The following is a 20,665-nucleotide window of genomic DNA, read 5'->3' on the forward strand; positions in this document are numbered from 1 at the left end:
CATTGCTGCTGAATTCTGACTGTATGTGTTAGATTGGTTGTACTGGAAATAAAGTCAGTCAATTCCATAATTTATCTCTTTCTAATGCCAGGGACAAGATCCACCAGCCCCTCCTGTGGACTAACTTTGTTATATGGGAAGTGAAAATAGCTAAACACCTTGCACGACCAAATGAACGAAGATGACCAGAGTACTCTTAACCCCATTAGGACTGTTTTTTCTTTTGCATATGCAATGTGGGATGGTATTGTTTTCATGAGCTTCTAGAAATTTCACTTGTGAACTTATTTTTGCTTCCTGTGTTATCACCATTCCTACTTACAGTATATTTGAGTAAATGATATTAAAAAAAGTTACATGGGGCTTTTTTGGTTGTCATAAACCTAAACATTCCACTCATTATATTTAACGGTGATGATTTTTGTGATGGTTTCTGGCCTGATTGAAAGAAATTTGAGATCTCTGCATTTAAATATTTTAAATAGTTTTGATAGGCTTTAAAATCGCTTTTTTGCGTAAGATATTTATAAAGTTATTTGGGCTTGTCTGAGTTGTATGAAGGAAAATTAGAACCATACTGCATTTACACTTACCGTGACAGTTTATTTGTGGGTGGCTGTTTTCTCTTGTTCTTGGGACTATGGCAGCCTTTTGAATATTTTACAAATTTTAGCTGATATCTGTATCATCCGCTACAGCTGGCTTATGTGGCTAGAATTGGAGAAGAGAATAAATGGTTGCTTACTAACTTTTTTAGTCCCATTAAAAAATGTCTAATGTTAATAAAACTTTAAATAAACATAATTGATCAATCTGGTGGATGTTTAACTGTCCATTATATGACACTTGTAATCCACTGTACACTAGCTTTGTAAGGGTTCATGAAAGCAGGAGAAAAATTAACTCTTTCTGCCTTTGCCATGTATAATCTATACAGTAGTAATTTAAGCTATAATTTATTGTTAAGACTAGTGCCTCTCAGGAAGCTTCTTTTCTGTTCTGACACTTCCCTGTTAGAATGAAACTCTCTTAAAGCTGTATCGGGGGCCTGTTTGGTTACTGACATTTGAATGCCTGGTACTTATTTACCTTGTTTTTTTATTTGAAGAAAAAAATTTTAAGTCCTTTGTTATCGTTCTGACTTTAAAATTTTTTAATGAATTCTCGGCTTACTCCAAGTGAAAAGGAAGAAAATTAGAATCAAGGATCTTTTCCTCACCCCCTGTCTCATCTCCTGTCTTGGTAATGGGATGGATTGGGAGGGGGATGATCATAATGTAAGTAAAGTTTTGAAATGTATAAAAAAGTAAAAGGTTGCACTGTTCTACTCAGTTTGAAAAAATACAAATGGCATAAAAAATGTCTGCATGACCTTTGTGGTTATGGAATTTTTTCCTAGCAAGTGATTGCAGATGACTTATGTGGGCTAGAAGATATTTTGCTATCAATGTAAGGATTTTTTCCCCAGATCAGTCTAGCTTTTCATTGTATAGATCTGAGAAATTACTTGTATGAATTGAATAAACTGCTCTATATTATTGTACTGTTTAATAGAATCTCTGATATACTCATTGAGTATTCTTTTTCTTAACTATGATCACATTCTAGGCCAAAAGAGCATCATTTCATTTCATTACATAATACAACATTGACTGCTTCATTCCTCCTTGTGTATCTTGGCTTTGCATTCAACTTTTTGAAATAATATAACCAACTCTTAATTACTTGTGCTAATAGAGCGATAACATAACACAGGTAAGTCAGATCCTGGATAAATGAACACCAGAGAGTAAAGGTTTTTCCTTTTGCTGTGGCCTACTGGAAGCCTTCCCAGCTATAGCTGGTAGCATATTTAAGGCAGAAAGGGAAGGAACAGCATAAAATGGAGCTAAGTTCCAATAGCATTCCATTTTTCTGCCTTTGCCCCCTGAACTTTGAAGGCTTGCACCTATATCCTAATAGCCTGTCCTCTAAGCTGCTAGAAAGCCAATCACTGGCAGAGATACTGATGTATACACTGAATCTACAGCTAACAAATAATTGAGAATTGGCTTTGGTTTAAGAAGTGGCCATAACATGGAAACAAAATGTCTGTTGTTAGCTATAGACCTGAAAATCTGGATTTTTAGTCCTTCATTTCTGTCACATACACTTAATTGACATTATAACTAGGATTTTAGCCTTTCCTACATGGACCTATTTGCTTAGTAACAGAAGTTCTTAGTGAGTTGTTTAGTCTTTTTTTGCTAGTAAAATTTCTCTGCATTCCTGAAAAAGACAGTATACTACACATAAAGTATTCTTGTTAACCTAACTAGTAATTTATATTGTTCTATTTAATCTTAAAACTTCTACACGTGGCCTTTTTATTGAGCACATTATTAAATCATTACTTGGCTTATAAGCATTCACCTGAACCATGGCTACAATCCTTTTAAAATAATCTGGAAAAAAGAAAGGCAAAACTCCACATTTTAATGACCTTTGGCTCTTAAACATTCCACAAATGCCATTAAGAGTTTATTTTGTTTTAGAGTTATTTAATTTTCCTTTATACAAAATAATATTTTTTGCTCTCCATATGGAAAAAGTTAACATTGGAAGTGTTTATAATAAATGATAGCAGGTAGCTATCCAGCCACTATCCCATGGTCAGCAAGTCAAATAATATAACTTGTAGAGATTTTCTGAAGTAACTATTGAGTGCAGCTATTCCATGGTTATGTTTATGTCCTTGTGGTATATGATGTGATAGTGTTTATAGAGTTACAGATATCTTACACTTTCAAAAGAGCCATGGGAGTCTGTCACTCTGAATGAAAGTCTGCCACTTGAAATGAATATGTGCAAAAATTTGGTCAGCTCAGCTTAAGACACAAAACAGCAACTTGAAGAAGGAAAAATGAAAAGTTTACAGTTAACGATTAATTTTTTGTTATTGCAATAGTAGGTTTAGTCTTAACATTATAATATTTCTAAATGAAAATCATATGTATTTGTTATACCATGTCTGATGATTACTTTGTTAAAAGCAAAAGTGGTTCTGTGATATACTAAGTGTTAATTGCGGTTTTTAAATGTTTAAATCATGCCAAACAAATCATGTCTGTGCCATCCAGGGTTTATTGTTAATCTTTTCTTGAGTACTTGGATTGGGATAAAGGGCTTGTACTATGCACTTTTTATTAATGAATAAATAGAAAACGTTAGTAACACTCTGTTTTCTGTTTGGCTTTCATGAGAAGAGAAGCAAACATCTTTTGCTTAGTAAATGTTAACATCCTTTATTAAACAGTTTCTTTATAAGACTTCTTACCCCTTACTAAAGATACTTCTAACAGAGAACTTTAAGTTGTAAGAAAAATATTTACATAATAGCAGGTGGGGCCAGGTATTCAGAAATAGAGCTCCTTAGACGCTAGGAAATTAGATTGCAAGTACATTTCTTTGGTTATTCTTTTTTTTTCCCCCTAGAATAAAGGGGCAGATAGACGTTTGTTTTGAGGGAATAATACCCATTAATACTAATTTGTTTGAGCAGACATGTTACCCAAAAGGAGGGCTTCACAAATGGGTTCATTCTGGTTCGAACCCCTGCTGAGAATTTGCATTTCTAACAAGTTCCCAGGTGATGCTAATACTGCTGGTTAGGGAACAATTCTGAGAACCACAACTTACAACAACCAGGGTTCCCATCGAGTCAGTTCGGACTCATAGTGACCCTGTAGGACAGAATAGAACTGCCCCGTAGGGTTTCTAAGGCTGTGATCTTTACGGAAGCAGACTGCCACATCTTTCTCCTGAAGAGTGGCTGGTGGGTTCAAACCGCCGACCTTTTGCTTGGCAGCCGAGCGCTTAACCACTGTGCCACCAGGGCTCCTTGACTAGTAGAACACTGGTGCTCAAAATTTATTGCACATAAGAATCACCTGGGGATCTTGTTAAACTGTAGATTCTGATTCAGTCTATCTAGAGTGGAAATGCAAATTCTCAGCAGGGGTTTGAACTGGAACAAACCAGTTCAAAGCCCTGCTGAAAAGGAGTTAAACATGTACAGTGTACTAAAAACATGCAAATGGAAATTTGCTTTTACTTTGGGACTAGAATGTGTCCAGACATGAAAGATCATTATACCCACATATGTGTAAAAATGGTAAAGTTACTCTGGCATGACAATAATGTCAGTGTCTGTGATTTAAACAGTGTCGACTGTTATTTAAAATAGCAGTATTTGTGAAACGTAATTTCCTGGAGACATTAATTTTTTCAATCTAAAATTTATCATGTTACATACATGTGTATGGATATCTCAATCACCGGTAAGTCACAAGTTTTCATTAAATGGCTCTGCAATGCTAGTTTTCTTCCCAGAAAATAAAATCAAATAAAGTAAGTGCTTTCTGATATTTCACCTGATGGTTTTCTCATTTGAGGATCTCAATTTGTAGAACTTTTTTCCCTAAAAAATAATATTCCATAGAACCAACCATGATTATCTGTCACACTCAGATTTTTTTAAACTGGAGTTATCAGTGGGTTCTCTTCTGATTCCTTTGAAGGAACTTTAGTTTGCATATCTTTTTTCAAACAGACTATGTTCAATAAACATTTCAATAAGTGTTTATATTTGCAATTTATTGCTTAACTGTTTATGTATGCCATAAAATGAATGTTATTTAGGATTAGATTACAGAAAACATTTTAAACCATCAAGGGAACAAATAAAGATGTCTGTTGAAAAGCGCTGGGAATGTGGCCATTGTCTGGGAGGCAGGGAGTATTTAGGGATGAAGAACAACAGTGTGTAGTTTAAAGAATAAAGCAGCTTTCATTTCAATACTTTAAAAAAAAAAAGTTATTCCCTTTACAAAACTCTGCTTCTAGGAAATTTACGAATAAGAAAAAATTATTTGCAATCAAGTTCCTTTAATGTCAGAGGTTTTATCAAATCTCTGATCCTGCCCTGCTTATAACCTCAGACACTCTGGTGTGTCTTGATTAATGGGTTTAAACTTCGTTGTTTCATTAGTTTTTAGAAAAAGAGCAGAATTAAAGAGCGCTAACACCACATAATAGGAGTCCCTGAGGGGCGCAGATAGTTAAATGCTGGACTACTAACTGAAAGATTGGTGGTTCAAACCCACCTAGAGGTGCCTCGAAGACAGGCCTGGCGATCTGCTTCCAAAAGGTCACAGCCGTTGAAAACCCTGTGGAGCTGTTCTGTGCACTCATGCTGTCGCCGTGAGTCGGAATCGACTTGAAGGCGACTTAACGACAATAGTAATGCATCAAAAAATAATACCACATAGCAGGTCAGTACTATAGAAAAAGTGCTTTTTTCTGTCCTCATGCTGTTTTTTAAAGAAATGAATCAGTTACATACCAAAACCAAACCAAACCCACTGCTGTCAAGTCAATTCTGACTCATAGTGACCCTGTAGGACAGAGTAGAACTGCCCCATAGCGTTTCCATGACTCTAAATCCTTTTTTTTTTTAATTCAGAGAAATATATATATATATATTGTACTTTAGATGAAGGTTTACAGAGCAAACTAGCTTCTCATTAAACAGTATTCATACTGTTTTGTGACATTGGTTGCCACCCCCATGACATGTCAACACTCCCGTTTTTTGACCTTAGGTTCCCCATTACCAGCTTTCCTTTTCCCTCCTGCCTTCTTGTCCTTGCCTTTGGGCTGATGTGCCCATTTAGTCTCGCTTTGTTTTATGGGCCTGTCTATAATCTTTGGCTGAAGGATGAACCTCAGGAGTGACTTCATTACAGAGCTAAAAAGGGTGTCCAGGGGCAATACTCTTGGGGTTTCTCCAGTCTCTGTCAGACCAGTAAGTTTGGCCTTTTTTTTTTTTTTCTTTTCTTTTTGAGTTGGAATTTTGTTCTACATTTTTCTCCATCTCTGGCCGGGACCCTCTGTTGGGATCCCTGTCAGAGCAGTCAGTGGTGGTAGCTGGGCACTGTCTATTTGTGCTGGACTCAGTCTGGTGGAGGCTGTGGTATTTGTGGTCCATTAGTCCTTTGGACTAATCTTTCCCTTGTGTCTTTGGTTTTCTTCATTCTCCTTTGCTCCAGACAGGGTGACACCAGTGGAGTAGCTTAGATGGCTGCTCACAAACTTTTAAGACCCCAGACGCTACTCACCAAAGTAGAGCGTAGAACATTTTCTTTATAAACTGTATTGTGCCAGTTGAGCTAGATGTTGCCCAAGACCATGATCCCCACAGCCCTCAGCAAGGCTGTAAATCTTTAAGGACGCAGACTGCCACACTTTTCTTGAACAGAACAGCGTGTGGGTTCGAACTGCCGATGTTTTGGTTAGCAGCCAAGTGCTTTAACCACTGCATCACCATGGCTCCTATCTGTCATATAGTCACTCATTAATTCAATTAGTGCCAAAGAGAGAGGCACTTTATATAAAAAGGCATCACAGACCCGGGACGGAATGCAGCTTTCCATGACAACTAAATATGTAGTATGTAAACATTTGGAATTCTGGATGTCTTAAAGGGAATTCCTTACAATTAATCCAGCAAGGATTAATTTTATGGAAGATATAGAACACCAGAGCCTATACTTGCAACAAATGGGTTAAGATTTATATCCTTGCAAATGTTCTTAGCCTTCATTTTTATCTAACTTTTCTTAAAGGCTACATTTTACTCTGTTTTGTCTCACATTGCACGTGTATCAATATCTTCTGAGAAATTTTCACTGGCAATTGCCTATTGAAAGCTAGCAGTCTCAAGCTTTGAGCATGATTCTGTTAGCCAGAGGTAAATCAGAAAATACAAGACTTAAGGAAATCTTGGGCTAAATAAAGTAATATGGAAAAGCATAGTTTTTCCACTAAGGATTGGGTAGGACCTATAATTTTCTTCCTCTACAACATCTGAGGAATTTTTTTTTCATTGTGTCACAATATTTCAAGGCCTCAGACTCACATAGATAAGTGGCTACAGGTGTCAACCAGCAACAGTTAAGTCTGAAGTCCTTGTTCCCTCTTGTATTAATAGATTCTGATGCTAAACTCTGGAAACATTAAAGATATTAAAATAATTTGTTGTTGAAAAACAGAAGACAAATCTATCACTTATGCTGTAATTTTCATGACATAAACAGATCCCAGTGACTCATAGTCCCCATAATTAACTCTTCATCCAATTCTCAAACATCTGTTTTCATTGCAGCAATTTTATGCTGTGCAATAAAAACATTAAGTATTGTCAAGAGTGTATATTGTCACGAAAAATAACTTTAGCTTTGTGTGAGCCAAGCTTTGTTATTAAGGAAACAGTTCATTCAGGTTTTTAGCCTTTGTTATGACTGAAATGCTTTGTAAAGCCTTGCATAGATATTGTTATGTGAAGGCCTTCACCACCCCCAAGATAACATACACACACACACACACAATCCCTCCTTCAAAATCCAAGTTGTTTGGAAACTATGGATTCAAGACACTTCCAGGCATATCTACCCCACTGGAAGGAATTCACCCTACTGGTGAATTTAGGTCAGTGCCTGGCATATATAGTATAATATTTTTGCAAAGACTGATAATGGCTCCCATATTGTGATGTATATTGAAAGTGCCAACACTTGGAAGATCTGCATAACTAGGTGAACCAGAGGGGAAGAAATTCAAAGAATTGAGAGAATGATACTAGCGTATCATGGGGCTGAACCAAACCTCAGTTTTCAAATTATAGATATCTTTAAGAGCAGAATTCTCTATATCCATCCTATCTTCTGTTAACATAATTCAGCTATGTCTTATAATTAAGTCCAATGATGCATAATATCTCTTTCTTTAAAAGTCCGCCTTCTACAAAGAGACTCCATTGTGTTTATCATTAAGGATTTCATTTTGCTCTAGATTCCTGAGAACTACCTCCTCCATGGAGGGGAATGAGAAAGCAAGCAAAACAGTGCAGCAACATAATCTCACCAACTACCAAACCCTTCAAGAAGAAAAATCACCAGAAGCAGTGGTTCACAAATGCAATCCAGATTCTGGCTGCAGCAGACTCACCTGCAGTGGTTATAAAAATGCAGATTCAACCTAGTGCCTACACCTTGGCTTCGAATACAGTTGCCCAATAAAAGGAGCGAGGACTCCTTGGAGAAATGACTAATTCTAGTACTGGGGCAGGAAATACACAAGATGAGCCTAGAGTGACTTATAGTGCCAGAAAGAAAGTGCTCAGGAAAAAAAAAACTGTGTTGGTGGAGATATGTCAAAGGAACAGAGGAGCCAACTGAAAGTGCTCCCAATGGCCAAAGCTGAACAATTTAAGCAGCAAAATAAAGTAGTATTGGATTATAACCCAAAGTATAAAATAAATATCCATAAGTCCATAGTTACATAAATGGGGAGAAAAGACAAGTCTTCCACGCAGAAAAATTCCAAATAATGTATGTAGATACTCTGCCCTCAAGGTGGTGGAGCATAACTCCCCATACCTTAAGTGAAGGTTGCGCATGTCTTCCTTCCAAAGAGAATATGGAAAGCGGGGAGGAAGGTAACTTTAGAGTGGAGAAACTGACAAGCACTATTTCAGCCTGATGATCAAGATTAACATCAACAGTATTAACAATTTTGATAACATGTACCCTTGATATTATGTAATGAAATTGACAGTTTACCTCTGTGGTCTTCCTCCCCAAAACTGTAACCCCACTCTAACTATGAGAAAAACATTAGACCATTCCCAGTTGAGGGACATTCTACAAAATACCTGACCAGTACTCCTCAAAACTGTTCAAGGTCATTAGGCTAAGTGAAATAAGCCAGACACAAAAGAATAAATACTGTACGATTCCACTTTCCAGGGCCTGAGGGGAGGAGAGAATGGGAAGTTACTGCTTAGTGGGTACAGAGTTTCTCTTTAGAAGCAGATAGTGGTGAAAGTTGGACAACATTGTAAATCTAAACGTCACTAAGTTGCACACTTAGAAATGTTTAACATGGCAACCTTTATGTTATATATGTTTTACCACAAGAAAATTTTTTAAAAACCATCAAGGTCATAAAAGACAAGGAAAATCTGAGAAACTGTCACAGCCAGGAGAAGCCTAAGGAGACATGATAACTAAATGTATCCTGGATGGGATCCTGAAACAGAAAGGGCATTAGTTAAAATCTGAATGAAGTATGCACGTTAGTTAATAATGTATCATTACTGGTTTATTGGCACAAATACACCATACTAATGTGGGTTGTTAATAATAAGATACACTGGGTGTGGGGTATATAGGAACTCTGTGCTATCTGTACTATTTTCTGTAATTTTAAATCTATTCTAAAATTATGTTTATTTTTAAAAAGCTTAAGCACACAGTTTAAAAACAAAAATTCAGACAGCTTAGCCCGACCACTGAAACAGAACCTCTAGATGAGGGGTCCTAGGAAATCTCAAAATTTAAACAAGTTTCCTAGTTGATTCTGTGGTACAGTTAGCTGGAGAATCACTGCTAAAATATAGAACCCACAGCCCAGAGCAGAAACAAACTCAAGTTGGAAGAAACAGGTGAGATTTTGATAGAACTGTTGCAGAATTCAGAGGGAGGTGTTTTGGATGCGAAATTATCCATTTTGCAAAAATCACCACTGTATCTAATCCCAAAATTTTATTACATACCTCAATTTTATTTCATACCTGAGTAAGTGATAATGGGCTTTGGTGTTTGGATCAATAGGTCACTATAATAAAAAAGGAAGTAATAAGTGGAGGCAAAGGCAGAACTTACTTAGGCTAATAAGTATCTTTTTTTTTTGGCTACAAAGCAACTTGTATTTCTGAGAAATACATTGGTACCTAGCCTCCATAAACTCAGAGAGTCCACGTTTTTCAGTTTTTCTCCAAGTGACAGAGAACACTGTTTTCAGCGCTGGTGAAAGACCTTATGGATCTCCCCACCAGGGTGAAACTGGCTTCTGCCCCAGGATAGGAGAGCTGCTGGTTTTCTTTAGCTGTCCAACAATAAGATGTACAGAACTGATCTAGTTTCAAGCTTTCTTTTGCCATTTATTAGTTGTGCAATCTTAAGGAAGTTACTTAACCTTTCTTAGCTTCAGGTCAGGAACCCATTTTTCCAGTGCCTCATTCATTTCTTTTGTTCATTCACTATGTTAAGCATTTAAAAAAAAAAAAAAAAACCCACTGCCGTCAAGTTGATTCCAACTTCTAGCAACCCCGTAGGGTTTCCAAGGCTGTAAATCTCTGTGGAGGCAGACTGCCACATCTTTCTCTCATGGAGCAGCTGGTGATTTCAAACCGCTGACCTTTTGATTAGCAGTCGAGTGCCTTAACCACTGCACCACCAGGGCTCCTTATGTTAAGCATTAGAGATTTTTTTAAAAATTACATGAGTCATGGTATCAACTTCCAAATTTTATAAAAAGGATATGCTGTTAGGATCCTTTCTCAAGATGGGTACTCAATCAACATGAAAAACATTAAACAAAGATTAAAACATTAAATAGAATATCACAGTTTCCAACCAAGGTTTAAAAATCCATAGAGGTAAATTGGAAGCAAAACCATTTGGACTAATAGAATAAACGCAGTCCAAGAAAGCTGAAGAACAAACTATTAGATCAGTAGTTCTCAACTTTGGCTGCACATTGCACACATATGGAGAACTTTAAAAACTACTGATAGCACAGAGATTCTGATTTAATTGATCTGGGGTTTGGCCTAAGCATCTGGATTTTTAAAACCTCTGCAGGTGACCCTAATAGAGCTAAAAGTGAGAACCACTGACCATAAAGAATGCTAAACCTTGTGTTCAGTTCTAGAGGGAAGAAATAAAATAGAAACAAAAGTAAACACTAATCATTTCCTTCAGACTAACTGATTTATATACATGGGCAGGGAATTAACTGAAGCTCTGAATTCTACCAAATTCTACTACAGTAGAAAAAAAAAATTCTTTTAACAGTGATATTTCCTGACGCCTAACACAATGTTTTTTATTCTGTCAGTTTTTTCTCGTGGGGGTGAGAGGAGGGGAGATATCATCCTTCTTAATGGATGACCCTAACAAGCATATTCAGTTAATATGAAGGCTCTGTGTAAAAAAAAACAAAAACAAAGAACAGGCTAAGAAGACAAAGACACCACTATTATAACAAGGATGGGATGATTATTTTGCAAGGAGTGGATCAAAGTTATGTTAATAAAATGAATACTCAGGTAACCAGACTTTGTAGACTTCAGGAAAAAATGAATTCTTGTGGTGGCAAGGTCATTTGTTTTTAGTTCCTGTTTTCAAGAAGTTTACATTCTGGTCACAGGGGACAGAAAATAAGTACAAAAACTAACAAGATAATTCCAGGGAGTGCTAATTGCTAAAGAGAAGTTAAATACAACCATGGAGGAAAGAGCTTTCTGAAGAGGTGATATTTGAGTTGAGTCCTGAATGATGAAAAGCTATGCAAAGATCTGTACAAAGAGTTTTCCGAGAGAGAGTGAGAAAGAGAGTGAGAGCAAGAAGCACGTACAAAGGCCCTGAGATTGGAACAGACTTGGCATTTGTAAGGGACCAGAATAAGACCACATGACTATTAAAAGATGAGATCAGAGATAAGATCTAGATCTTGGAAGATCTTGGAAGTCAAAATAAGGACTTTGGAGATAGATAGATAGATAGATAGATAGATATATATTCAGGAGGTGGTTATATGATCTATGATTTTAAAGACTTTGGATATATATACAGGAGGTGGTTATATGATCTGTGATTTTACAATCCCGATCTGGCTGCTGTGTGGAAGATGAACGGTAAATTGTGCTGGTCAAGAAGGGAGGCAGGGAGCTAGTAAACCATTGGAGTCCAGATAAGAGATGCTAGAGGCTTTGACTAAGGTTGTGGCAGTATGAATTATAAGAAGAAATCAAATTTGGGATATGTTCTAGAGGTAGAGCCAATGGGCCACAATGATGGCCTGGCTATGAATGAGAAGGAAGAGAGAAAACAAGAATGATACCTAGTGTTTGGACTTGAGCAACTGGGTGGTTGGCGATACAGACTGAGATGGGAAAGGCTTATGATAAGGGGAAGTAAGAGGGAGTAGATTGGGTACAAATTTAGGATACAGGTTAGGTCGCTGGAACAAAGAGATCCCAGTAGCTTAAATAAATTCCAAGTTCTCTTTCACGTAACAGTTCAAGCGTATATGAAGTCCAGGGCTGAAATACTGGCCTTAGGTATTCAGAACTCAGACTTTTTCTGTCTAGTTGCTCCACAGACCCCTAGAGAAGTGCTTTTCAACTGCTGAACTGTGGCTTATCCAATGTTGCCCTCCTCTGCATGGTCAAAGATGGTTCACCACAACATCCATTGGGTCAGCGTTCCAACCAGTGGGAAGGAAAGTCGATATGGGGAGCCTACCTCCATTTAAGGGCTTGTTCTAGTAGTAGTAGATATCACTCCATTCACATCCCCTAAGCCAAACTTAGTCACGAACAAACTCAAAGGAGGCTTGACAATATAGTCTTTATCCTGGGCAATACCTGTCCAGCTAAAATTTGGGGATTCTATTACTAAAGAAGGGGAGTGTAGTTATTGGGGACAACTGGCAGTCACTGCCATAGAAAGGAAAAACTCAGTAATTCATTGTTTGCTATGATGATTTTGAGGTGCCTGCTAGACTTTCAAGTGGAGATCTTGAGTAGGGAGTTGGATAGAGATGTGCAGAGCTAAATTAAGTTATAAAGGGAGATACAAATTGACAGCCAAAAGAATATAACTGGTATTTGAAACTTTGGGACTGGATGAAATCATTTAGGGAGAGAGTAAGGACAGAGAAGAGAAGAACTCCCAGGACAGGGCATGGAGGCTGTGATATTTAGAGCTCTGGATGAGGAAGAGGAGCCATCAAAGTAGACTGAGGAGCAGTCAATGAGAGGAGGAAAACCATGCAAGTGTAATGTCTTGGAAGCCTAGAGAAGAAATCATATCCCCAGGAGGGAAGGCTCAACACTGTCAACTTCTGCTGAGAAGTCAGATTGTATGGGGATAGAGAATTGAACATTTTGGCAAAAAGGATCCACCAGTGAACTTGGTAAGGGTGACCCTATCCTGCCTTCTGACAGTAAAGATTAGTTTTGCCTCACACAGATATTTTTAAGGGAATCAATTTCTAGCTCCTCAGCTTCCACAGGCACCCTGTCCTAAAGTTGATCTGCCTGAGAACAACATTCCTTTTTCCATTTTACAAAAGAAAGGCTTACCTTTTCACCCGAACAAAACCTTACTATAATCCAACTCCCAGGTATAAAATCCTCCTGAGTGCCAAACAAAGGGATATATTGAACACTGGTTTGGGGGAAGTCCCCTAAAATAATTAATCAAAGTCACCTCAGATCTGTCCCCATCTTACACATATTTTTATTAAGGCTGAAGTTCAGAGTTAGAAAGAGAACATGTTGACCTATGCTGGGGTGTTCTGAATTCCAAACAGAAAATGTCATATAAATTAGCAACTTTGATTATTTTAAAAGTAACCTGAATATTTTGCAGGACTACTAAATTTTTCAAGAGACACTGGATAAAATTCATGTGGATAAAATTTACAAGATTTATTCAGTGAAGTAGTTAATTATATCAAATCTTATACTGAACTATTTTTTACACTTGTAGTCTTCTCTTAAGAAGCCCCTGTGGTGCAGTGGTTAAGCACTCCATTGCTAACTGAAAGGTCAGTGGTTCGAGCCCACCAGCCACTCTGCAACCGATCCAACAGAATGTGGAAATTATTGAACAATATCATTAATATCACATGCAAGTAAAATTTTTTTGAAGATAATTCAAAAACAGTTGCAGCAGTATATCGACAGGGAACTGCCAGAAATTTCAAGCCCAATTCAGAAGATGTGGAATGAGGACTATCATTGCTGATAGATGGATCCTGGCTTAAAGCAGAGAATATCAGAAAGATGTTTACCTGTGTGTTTTATTGACTATGCAAAGGCATTCAACTGTGTGGATCATAACAAATTATCGATAACATTGTGAAGAATGAGAATTCCAGAACACTTAATTGTGCTTACGTGGAACCTGTAAATAGACCAAGGGGCAGTTGTTCAAATAGAACAAGGGGATATTGCATGGTCTAAAATCAGGAAATGTGTGCGTCAGGGTTGTATCCTTTCACCATACTTATTCAATCTGTATGCTGAGCAAATAATCCGAGAAGCTAAATATGAAAACATGGCATCAGGATTGGACTGATTAACAACCTGTGATATGCAGATGACACAACTTTGCTTGCTGAAAGCTGAAGCACTTACTGATGAAGATCAAAGACCACAGCCTTCAGTATGGATTACACCTCAATAAAGAAAACAAAAATCCTCACAACTGGACCAATAAGCAACATCATGATAAACGGAGAAAATATTGACGTTGCCAAGCATTTCATTTTATTTGGATCCATAATTAATGCCCAATGGAGGCAGCCATCAGGAAATTAAACGATGCATTGCATTAGGCAAATCTGCTGCAAAAGACCTCTTTAAAGTGTTAAAAAGCAAAGATGTCACTTTGAGGACTAAGGTGTGCAGTCATGACTCAAGCATGGTATTTTCAATCACCTCATATACGTGCAAAAGCTGGATGATGAATAAAGAAAACTGAAGAATCGATCCCTTTGAATTACAGTGTTGGTGAAGAATACTGAGTATACCATGGACTGCCAAAAGAACAAACAAACCTGTCTTGGAAGAAGTACAGTCAGAATGCTCCTTAGAAGCAAGCATGGTGAGACTTCGTCTCACATACTTTGGACATGTTATCAGAAGGGACCAGTCCCTGGAGAGGGACATTGTGCTTGGTAGAGTAGAAGGTCAGCAAAAGAGAGGAAGACCCTCAACAAGATGGACTGACACAGTGGCTCCAACAATGGGCTCAAGCATAACAATTATGAGGATGGCGCAGGAAGGGGCAGTGTTTTGTTTTGCTGTACATAGGGTCGCTGTGAGTCAGAACTGACTCAATGGCACCTCACAACAACATCTGGCTTAAAAGAAGATGCTGCTGGGGTCTTTAAAGCTAGTGAGTGGCCATCTAAGATGCATCAATTAGTCCCAACCCACCCAGAGCAAAGGAGAATGAAGAACACCAAAGACACAAGGAAAATATTAGCCCAAGAGACAAAAGGGGCCACATAAGCCAGAGACTCCATCAGCCTGACACCAGAAGAACTAGATGGTGCCTGGCTACCACCAATGACTGCCCTGACAGGGAACACAACAGAAAGTCCCTGATGGAGCAGGAAAAAAAGTACGGTACAGAACTCAAATTCTAGTAAAAAGACCAGACTTAATGGTCTGAGACTGGAGGAACCCCAGAGGACATGGCCCCGGACTCTCTGTTAACCCAGAACTAAAACTATTTCCAAAGCCAACCCTTCAGACAAAGAATAGACTGGCCTATAAGACATAAAATGATACTTGTGAAGAATGTGCTTCTTAGCTCAAATAGATACATGAGACTAACTGGGCAGCTCCTGTCCGGAGGTGAGATGAGAAGGCAGAAAGGGATAGGAGCTGGCTGAATGAACACAGGAAATCCGGGGTGGAAGGGAGGAATGTGTGGTCACATTATAGGGATAGCAGCTAGGGTCACATAACTATGTATAAATTTTTGGATGAGAAACTCGGTTGAGCTGTAAACTTTCACCTAAAGCACAATTAAAAAAAAAAAAAAAAAGAAGACAGCTGGATCCTCATGTCTGCTTCTGTGTTCAATGTTCAATCTGCTATGATATCACAAGTCATATAGCCTCTGGAAAATTCTATTGTACACTTGACAATGAGAGTGAAAAAGGCAAAGAACATATTGGTATTATCATTAAAAATTTGACCGCATGGACCCCTTGTGTTGTAGGGGAAAAACATCACAAAATTTAGTAAAGTAAAAAGAAAGTTTTATTTGGCATATATTCAAAAGGACAAAAGTGGGAAGTGGACAAGCATGCTGCCACAGCCATGTCTGCCTGAGTCCAAAGAATATTACATAATCTTCTGTATGTATCAACATCACAAAATGGGTAGAATCATTGAAAGTGTCATTTTCTCACTGATTGGCTAGAAATTGTAATCTTACATTTTGAATCATCTTTCTTAGCAATCATTGGTACAGGTTTCAGTTATAAAAGTCAGGAGGGTCTTCATTGGTCCAACAAATTCCTATTCACTAAATGTTAATAGAAAAAGACAAAAGGTGAGAAGTCTTTTGGGTTAGGTTTTTATTGCCCTTTTGTGAAAACTTCCTTAAGATAATTTCTGAGATTGTCCCATCTGTAGTCTTATCTCAGGGCCCAGTTGATGTGTTTTTGTGAGTCTGTGAGGGCTCAGCCCCAGATGGGTCACAATTCTCCATGCTCAATGAGAGGGCATAATAACTCCAATATTATTTCCTAAATCACCTGAAAGGGTCTCAGCCCCAAGTCTACATTTTGAGAACTACTGTCCTAGATCACCTCAAAGTTCTATTCTAGCATTGATATTCTTTGATTCAATTTCTGAGATCTTGTTCCTGATTCCTTATATCTGACATTGTTTTGAGGATTATAATTATTATCAAACTAGTAACAAAGAATGCGAGGAGAAAAATGTTGAATTCAAACCAAAGGGAATAATAGAAAAAAAATTTTTTTTTAACACAAATCAATTGTAATGGTAACTTTAATCTATGTATATGTTCAGTTCAAAAAGATACCAATGGAGGTACTTGTCACATGGCATTACATTTGGTTATATCTCTCTTCTACTGGTCCGTGAGTTTTGGAAGAAGGAATTGAATCTTAATCCATTTTGCATCTTTGGCCTCGAGGATAATGTCTGACAAATAATAGACACTAAAAAAATCTTTGTTGGGTGAATGAATTGAATTGCATAGAATGTGTACGTGGAAGCCGACTGCCAGATCTTTCTCCTGCTGAGCTGCCAGTGAGTTCAAACCGCCGATCTTTCAGTGAGCAGCCAAGCGCTTTTATTAACCACTGCGGCACCAGGGTTCCTTACAGAATGTGCAAAGCCTACATATTCTATCATGCGTTCTACAACCCACAACAAACAAAATTCAACAACTTCTCTTAAAGTTGCCATCATGATCCTATAAAGAAAACTCTCACCTATGTGGCATTTTAATGTCTTTATGAACTCTTAATCACTTTCCTCATGATGTACTTAAAAATGATCTTTAACTTCAAGTACAGATTATGTCATCTGATGTACTTCTTAATTTAATGAGGGAAACAAAAAGCCATGGCTGTTCCTGTTTTTTTTTTTTTTTTTTCCTTCTAAGATGACCTCAGAATGGGGAAAGAGAGGAATAGAAAAGTGGGCAGTCTCCATAGTAATTTATTAATCTTACTAATTTTATTCTATTCAGGAAACCCTGGTTAGTCGAGTAGCGGTTATGAGCTACAGCTGCTAACCAAAACGCCAGCAGTTCGAATCCACCCGGCGCTCCTTGGAAACTCTACGGGCAGTTCCACTTTATCCTTACAGGGTCGCTATGAGTCGGAATCGACTCGACGTCAACGGGTTTGGTTTTTTTGGTTATACACGGCACTTACATGTTGCATATTCTCTATTTTGTATCACGCACAAGCATCCCAGACCCTGAATCTGGCCGGAGTAGTGTATCTGGGAAACAAGCCTGGAGGGTGTGGGTGTCTCGCTTCTCCTCCCAAGGGTCAGGGCGGGGGCACTAACTGGTCCAGTCATGATGGGACTCAGCATCCTCCAGACGTGAGGAGTCTCCTTCCCAGAAGCCGCGGGTTGGGCGGGATCAGACGAAACCTGGGGCCGCGGGCCCGGAAGCGGGGGCGAACCCAGGGCCCTGGGGTACGTGGGAGGGGCGCAAGCCGCTAGCCGGGACAGACAGAATCCGGGAGGACGGAAGCCGGGACCAGCCCTTCCCGCTGCTGGGGAGAACGGAAGAGGGTCTGGGGCCTTCCGGTCGCTTCGGCCCGCAGGCCGGCCGGTGCCTCAGCCCGAAGGCCTTGAGGACCCATCGCGCATGCGGCCCCCTCCTCCGCGCCGACTGCCGGCCAGGAAAGCGCTGCAGGGGCTAGACAACAAGGCCTAACCTTCCCTACTGTCCCGCAGACAAAAAGAGGACCACTACCCACCTAACGCACCGCCCCCGAACCAAGTGGACCCGCCGCGCACGCAGCGCAGCCCAGCGTCGCTCGCGGAAGGGGCGGGGCCGCTGAGCTGGCCCCCGCGGATTCACTCACGCTAGCTTCGGGGCGGGGCCTGCTCCTCCCGGCCGCGCTAGCCCCGCCCCGGAGCCCCGCCCCTAGGCCCTGCAGGAAATAGGGGCCGGGTCACGAATTGTGCTTGGCTCGGGGTGGAGTGCTGGGATGCGGCTCTGGGCAGAGTGTGGGAGGGCCTGGCTGCTAGGGAATGACGCCTCCGTCTTCTCGGGCAGAAACCTTTAAATACGGGCTCTGGCCCGCGGCTCGGGGTGTGGCGCTTGGCACCTTGAAGGAAGGGCGTGCAGTGCGAGGACATCTGGCGGAGGAGAGCGCGGGTGCAGAATCTGCGGCCCAAAGGGAGGTGCTGTCGAGCAGCCGAGCAAGGAGCGGCCGCCGCGTTCGGGGCTGGAAGTGGTAAGCGCCTTCCCCCGGCTGGCCCCGCCACCGGGATGCTCCTGGTCCTGGCGGTCCGAGGAGGGAGCGGCGCGGGTGTGTGCGCTGCCCCTGTGCGCGCGCTCTGCGCGGGTCCCGGCCTTCCCGTCTCTCCTCCGACCCACGTCTCCTCTTTTGGGCTCAGGGCGGGAATTGCCTTTAGGATCTGCTGCCCTGGGAGGTGGGATAACCTGGGCTTTTTATTCCAGACTCGTGAGTTTTCCAGCTCCTTAGCTTTCTGCTTTTATCCGCTTTCTGGCTTGAAATAATTAAGGTTTCCCCGCCCCCTCAGAAAGCCGAATGCCCACTGAAGAAAGTGGTCATCGTTGTTAACGGGGACCCCATTTTGGCCCAGTTATAGTCTTTTGTTTGTGTTTAGAGTCTTTTCACCTAGGGGTTGCTGTTTTGCACACCTCTCTGGCCGCACCTCTTAGATCAAAGAGAAAACGAAGCCAGAAAGCCCCTTTGAGGGCGAAATCCTAAGACATTCTTTCGTGACATCTGTGCGGTTGTCCTGGAATCCGCTGTTGACCACCACACCATATAATCGCTCTATTTCATGTCAGGGAATGCGTTTCTTGAGTACTTCAGGAGACCATGTTTGTGTGAGTCCTTGAAAATTATATATCCTGTGTAGATATAGGAAGACAATTCGGGTAGGGTTGATAATTCTAGTGTAGAATGAGGATTTCACTAATAGGGAACTATTTGTGGTTATACAGAGAGGTAGCTGTTCTCTGCATACACTGTCCATTGACTGACCTCAAAGACACAGTGAGCCTTTGAGTTTGTTCAAATCCCCTATGAAATGGAGAACAGTAGTCTGGTCTGTTTCTTCAGAGGATTCTGGGAATGAACGACCGGACTGTCAGCTCTGAGATGTGCTTGTTAGTAACCAGCATCCAATTTAAGGTAAATGGCAGACGACGTTTATTAAAAGGATCACATTTCTTCTCCCAGTGCTGTACTCCTTTTTCTAACATAAAACTTACAATGGTTAAGAGCTTGGCTGCTAACCAAAAGGTCGGCAGTTCGAATCCACAAGCCACTCCTTGGAAACCCTATAGGGCAGTTCTACTCTCTCCTGTAGGGTCGCTGTGAGTCGGAATCAACTCCATGGCAACGGGTTTGGGTTTTTTTAAAGCATACTCCATCTTCTCTCTTGCTTTTTCCACAGCTTTATATGATACCCTTTAGATATAAAGTTAACACTGTCTTTCTCACTGATTATTTTCTTGCATCAGGCAGCTGTTAGTATTTAATTTTTGGAAATGACGATGTGTGGAGTGGATGTATCTAGCTATAGTGTCCATTACTTTAGCTCCTGGATAGTTAATGCCATTTATACTGAAGAGGGTGGGGGTGGAAGGATTATATTCTGCTTAAATTGTAGTAGGGCCTTTGTTCTTTGTTAGTCACTTCTTTTAATTGAAATAGTGATCTGAATTTATTAAATTGTAGATGACGAGTAGTTTCACAGCAGCTGGGTTTGTTGTGACTCTCCCAAAATACAGAAGTAAAAACTCATTTCAAAATGACCCATTCAGTAAGCAAACAGTCCTGTTTCTTTGACAGCACGGTAAAGGGTAAGATGGCACATAAAAAGTAGAAATAGAAACTAGAATTGGAAGACATCTGTGTCATGCAACATATCTCACCAACACAGTATCAAGCTTCATATTAAAGCTTATTGAAGATTTTATTGAACCTTCCAAGTGACAGTTTATTTGAACTTGCACAGATTTATGTTCTGCTTCTTCAATAATTTTCTCTGTCATCTACAAACCATACTTCATATGAAATAGCAAAGCATGAATATCCAAAATGAAGTCCTGAAACACATCCAGTTCTATAATACAGGTCCACCTGCCATCAGTAGTCTGCTCCAGATCCTGTATGTCAGGGAGACTGAAATAAGGCCTCACAGTCAAGGTGGATAAGAAGTAACTCTGGGAAAACATGCTGAAGTTCTACTTCAAGAAAACAGAAAATGATAGGATTT

At 39.8% G+C, this 20,665-nt stretch overlaps 2 protein-coding genes across 2 annotated transcripts in view; both read left to right on the forward strand.

Moving 5' to 3' along the window:
* Nucleotides 1-1,641, forward strand: part of SMIM14 (small integral membrane protein 14) — a 73,273-nt gene extending 71,632 nt beyond the window's left edge. The window contains exon 5 of the mRNA XM_004384664.2: nt 92-1,641. Within this exon, the coding sequence (XP_004384721.1) occupies nt 92-124 (33 nt within the window). The 3' untranslated portion in view covers nt 125-1,641. The remainder of the gene's footprint in view (nt 1-91) is intronic.
* Nucleotides 1,642-18,378: 16,737 nt separating this feature from the next.
* UGDH (UDP-glucose 6-dehydrogenase) overlaps nt 18,379-20,665 on the forward strand; it is a 44,011-nt gene continuing 41,724 nt past the window's right edge. The window contains exon 1 of the mRNA XM_004384665.3: nt 18,379-18,645. Coding sequence (XP_004384722.2) covers nt 18,440-18,645 — 206 coding nt within the window. The 5' untranslated portion in view covers nt 18,379-18,439. The remainder of the gene's footprint in view (nt 18,646-20,665) is intronic.

This window comes from Trichechus manatus, unplaced genomic scaffold (assembly GCF_000243295.1).
Source record: "Trichechus manatus latirostris isolate Lorelei unplaced genomic scaffold, TriManLat1.0 scaffold00126, whole genome shotgun sequence".
In the NCBI taxonomy this organism is placed as follows: domain Eukaryota; kingdom Metazoa; phylum Chordata; class Mammalia; order Sirenia; family Trichechidae; genus Trichechus; species Trichechus manatus.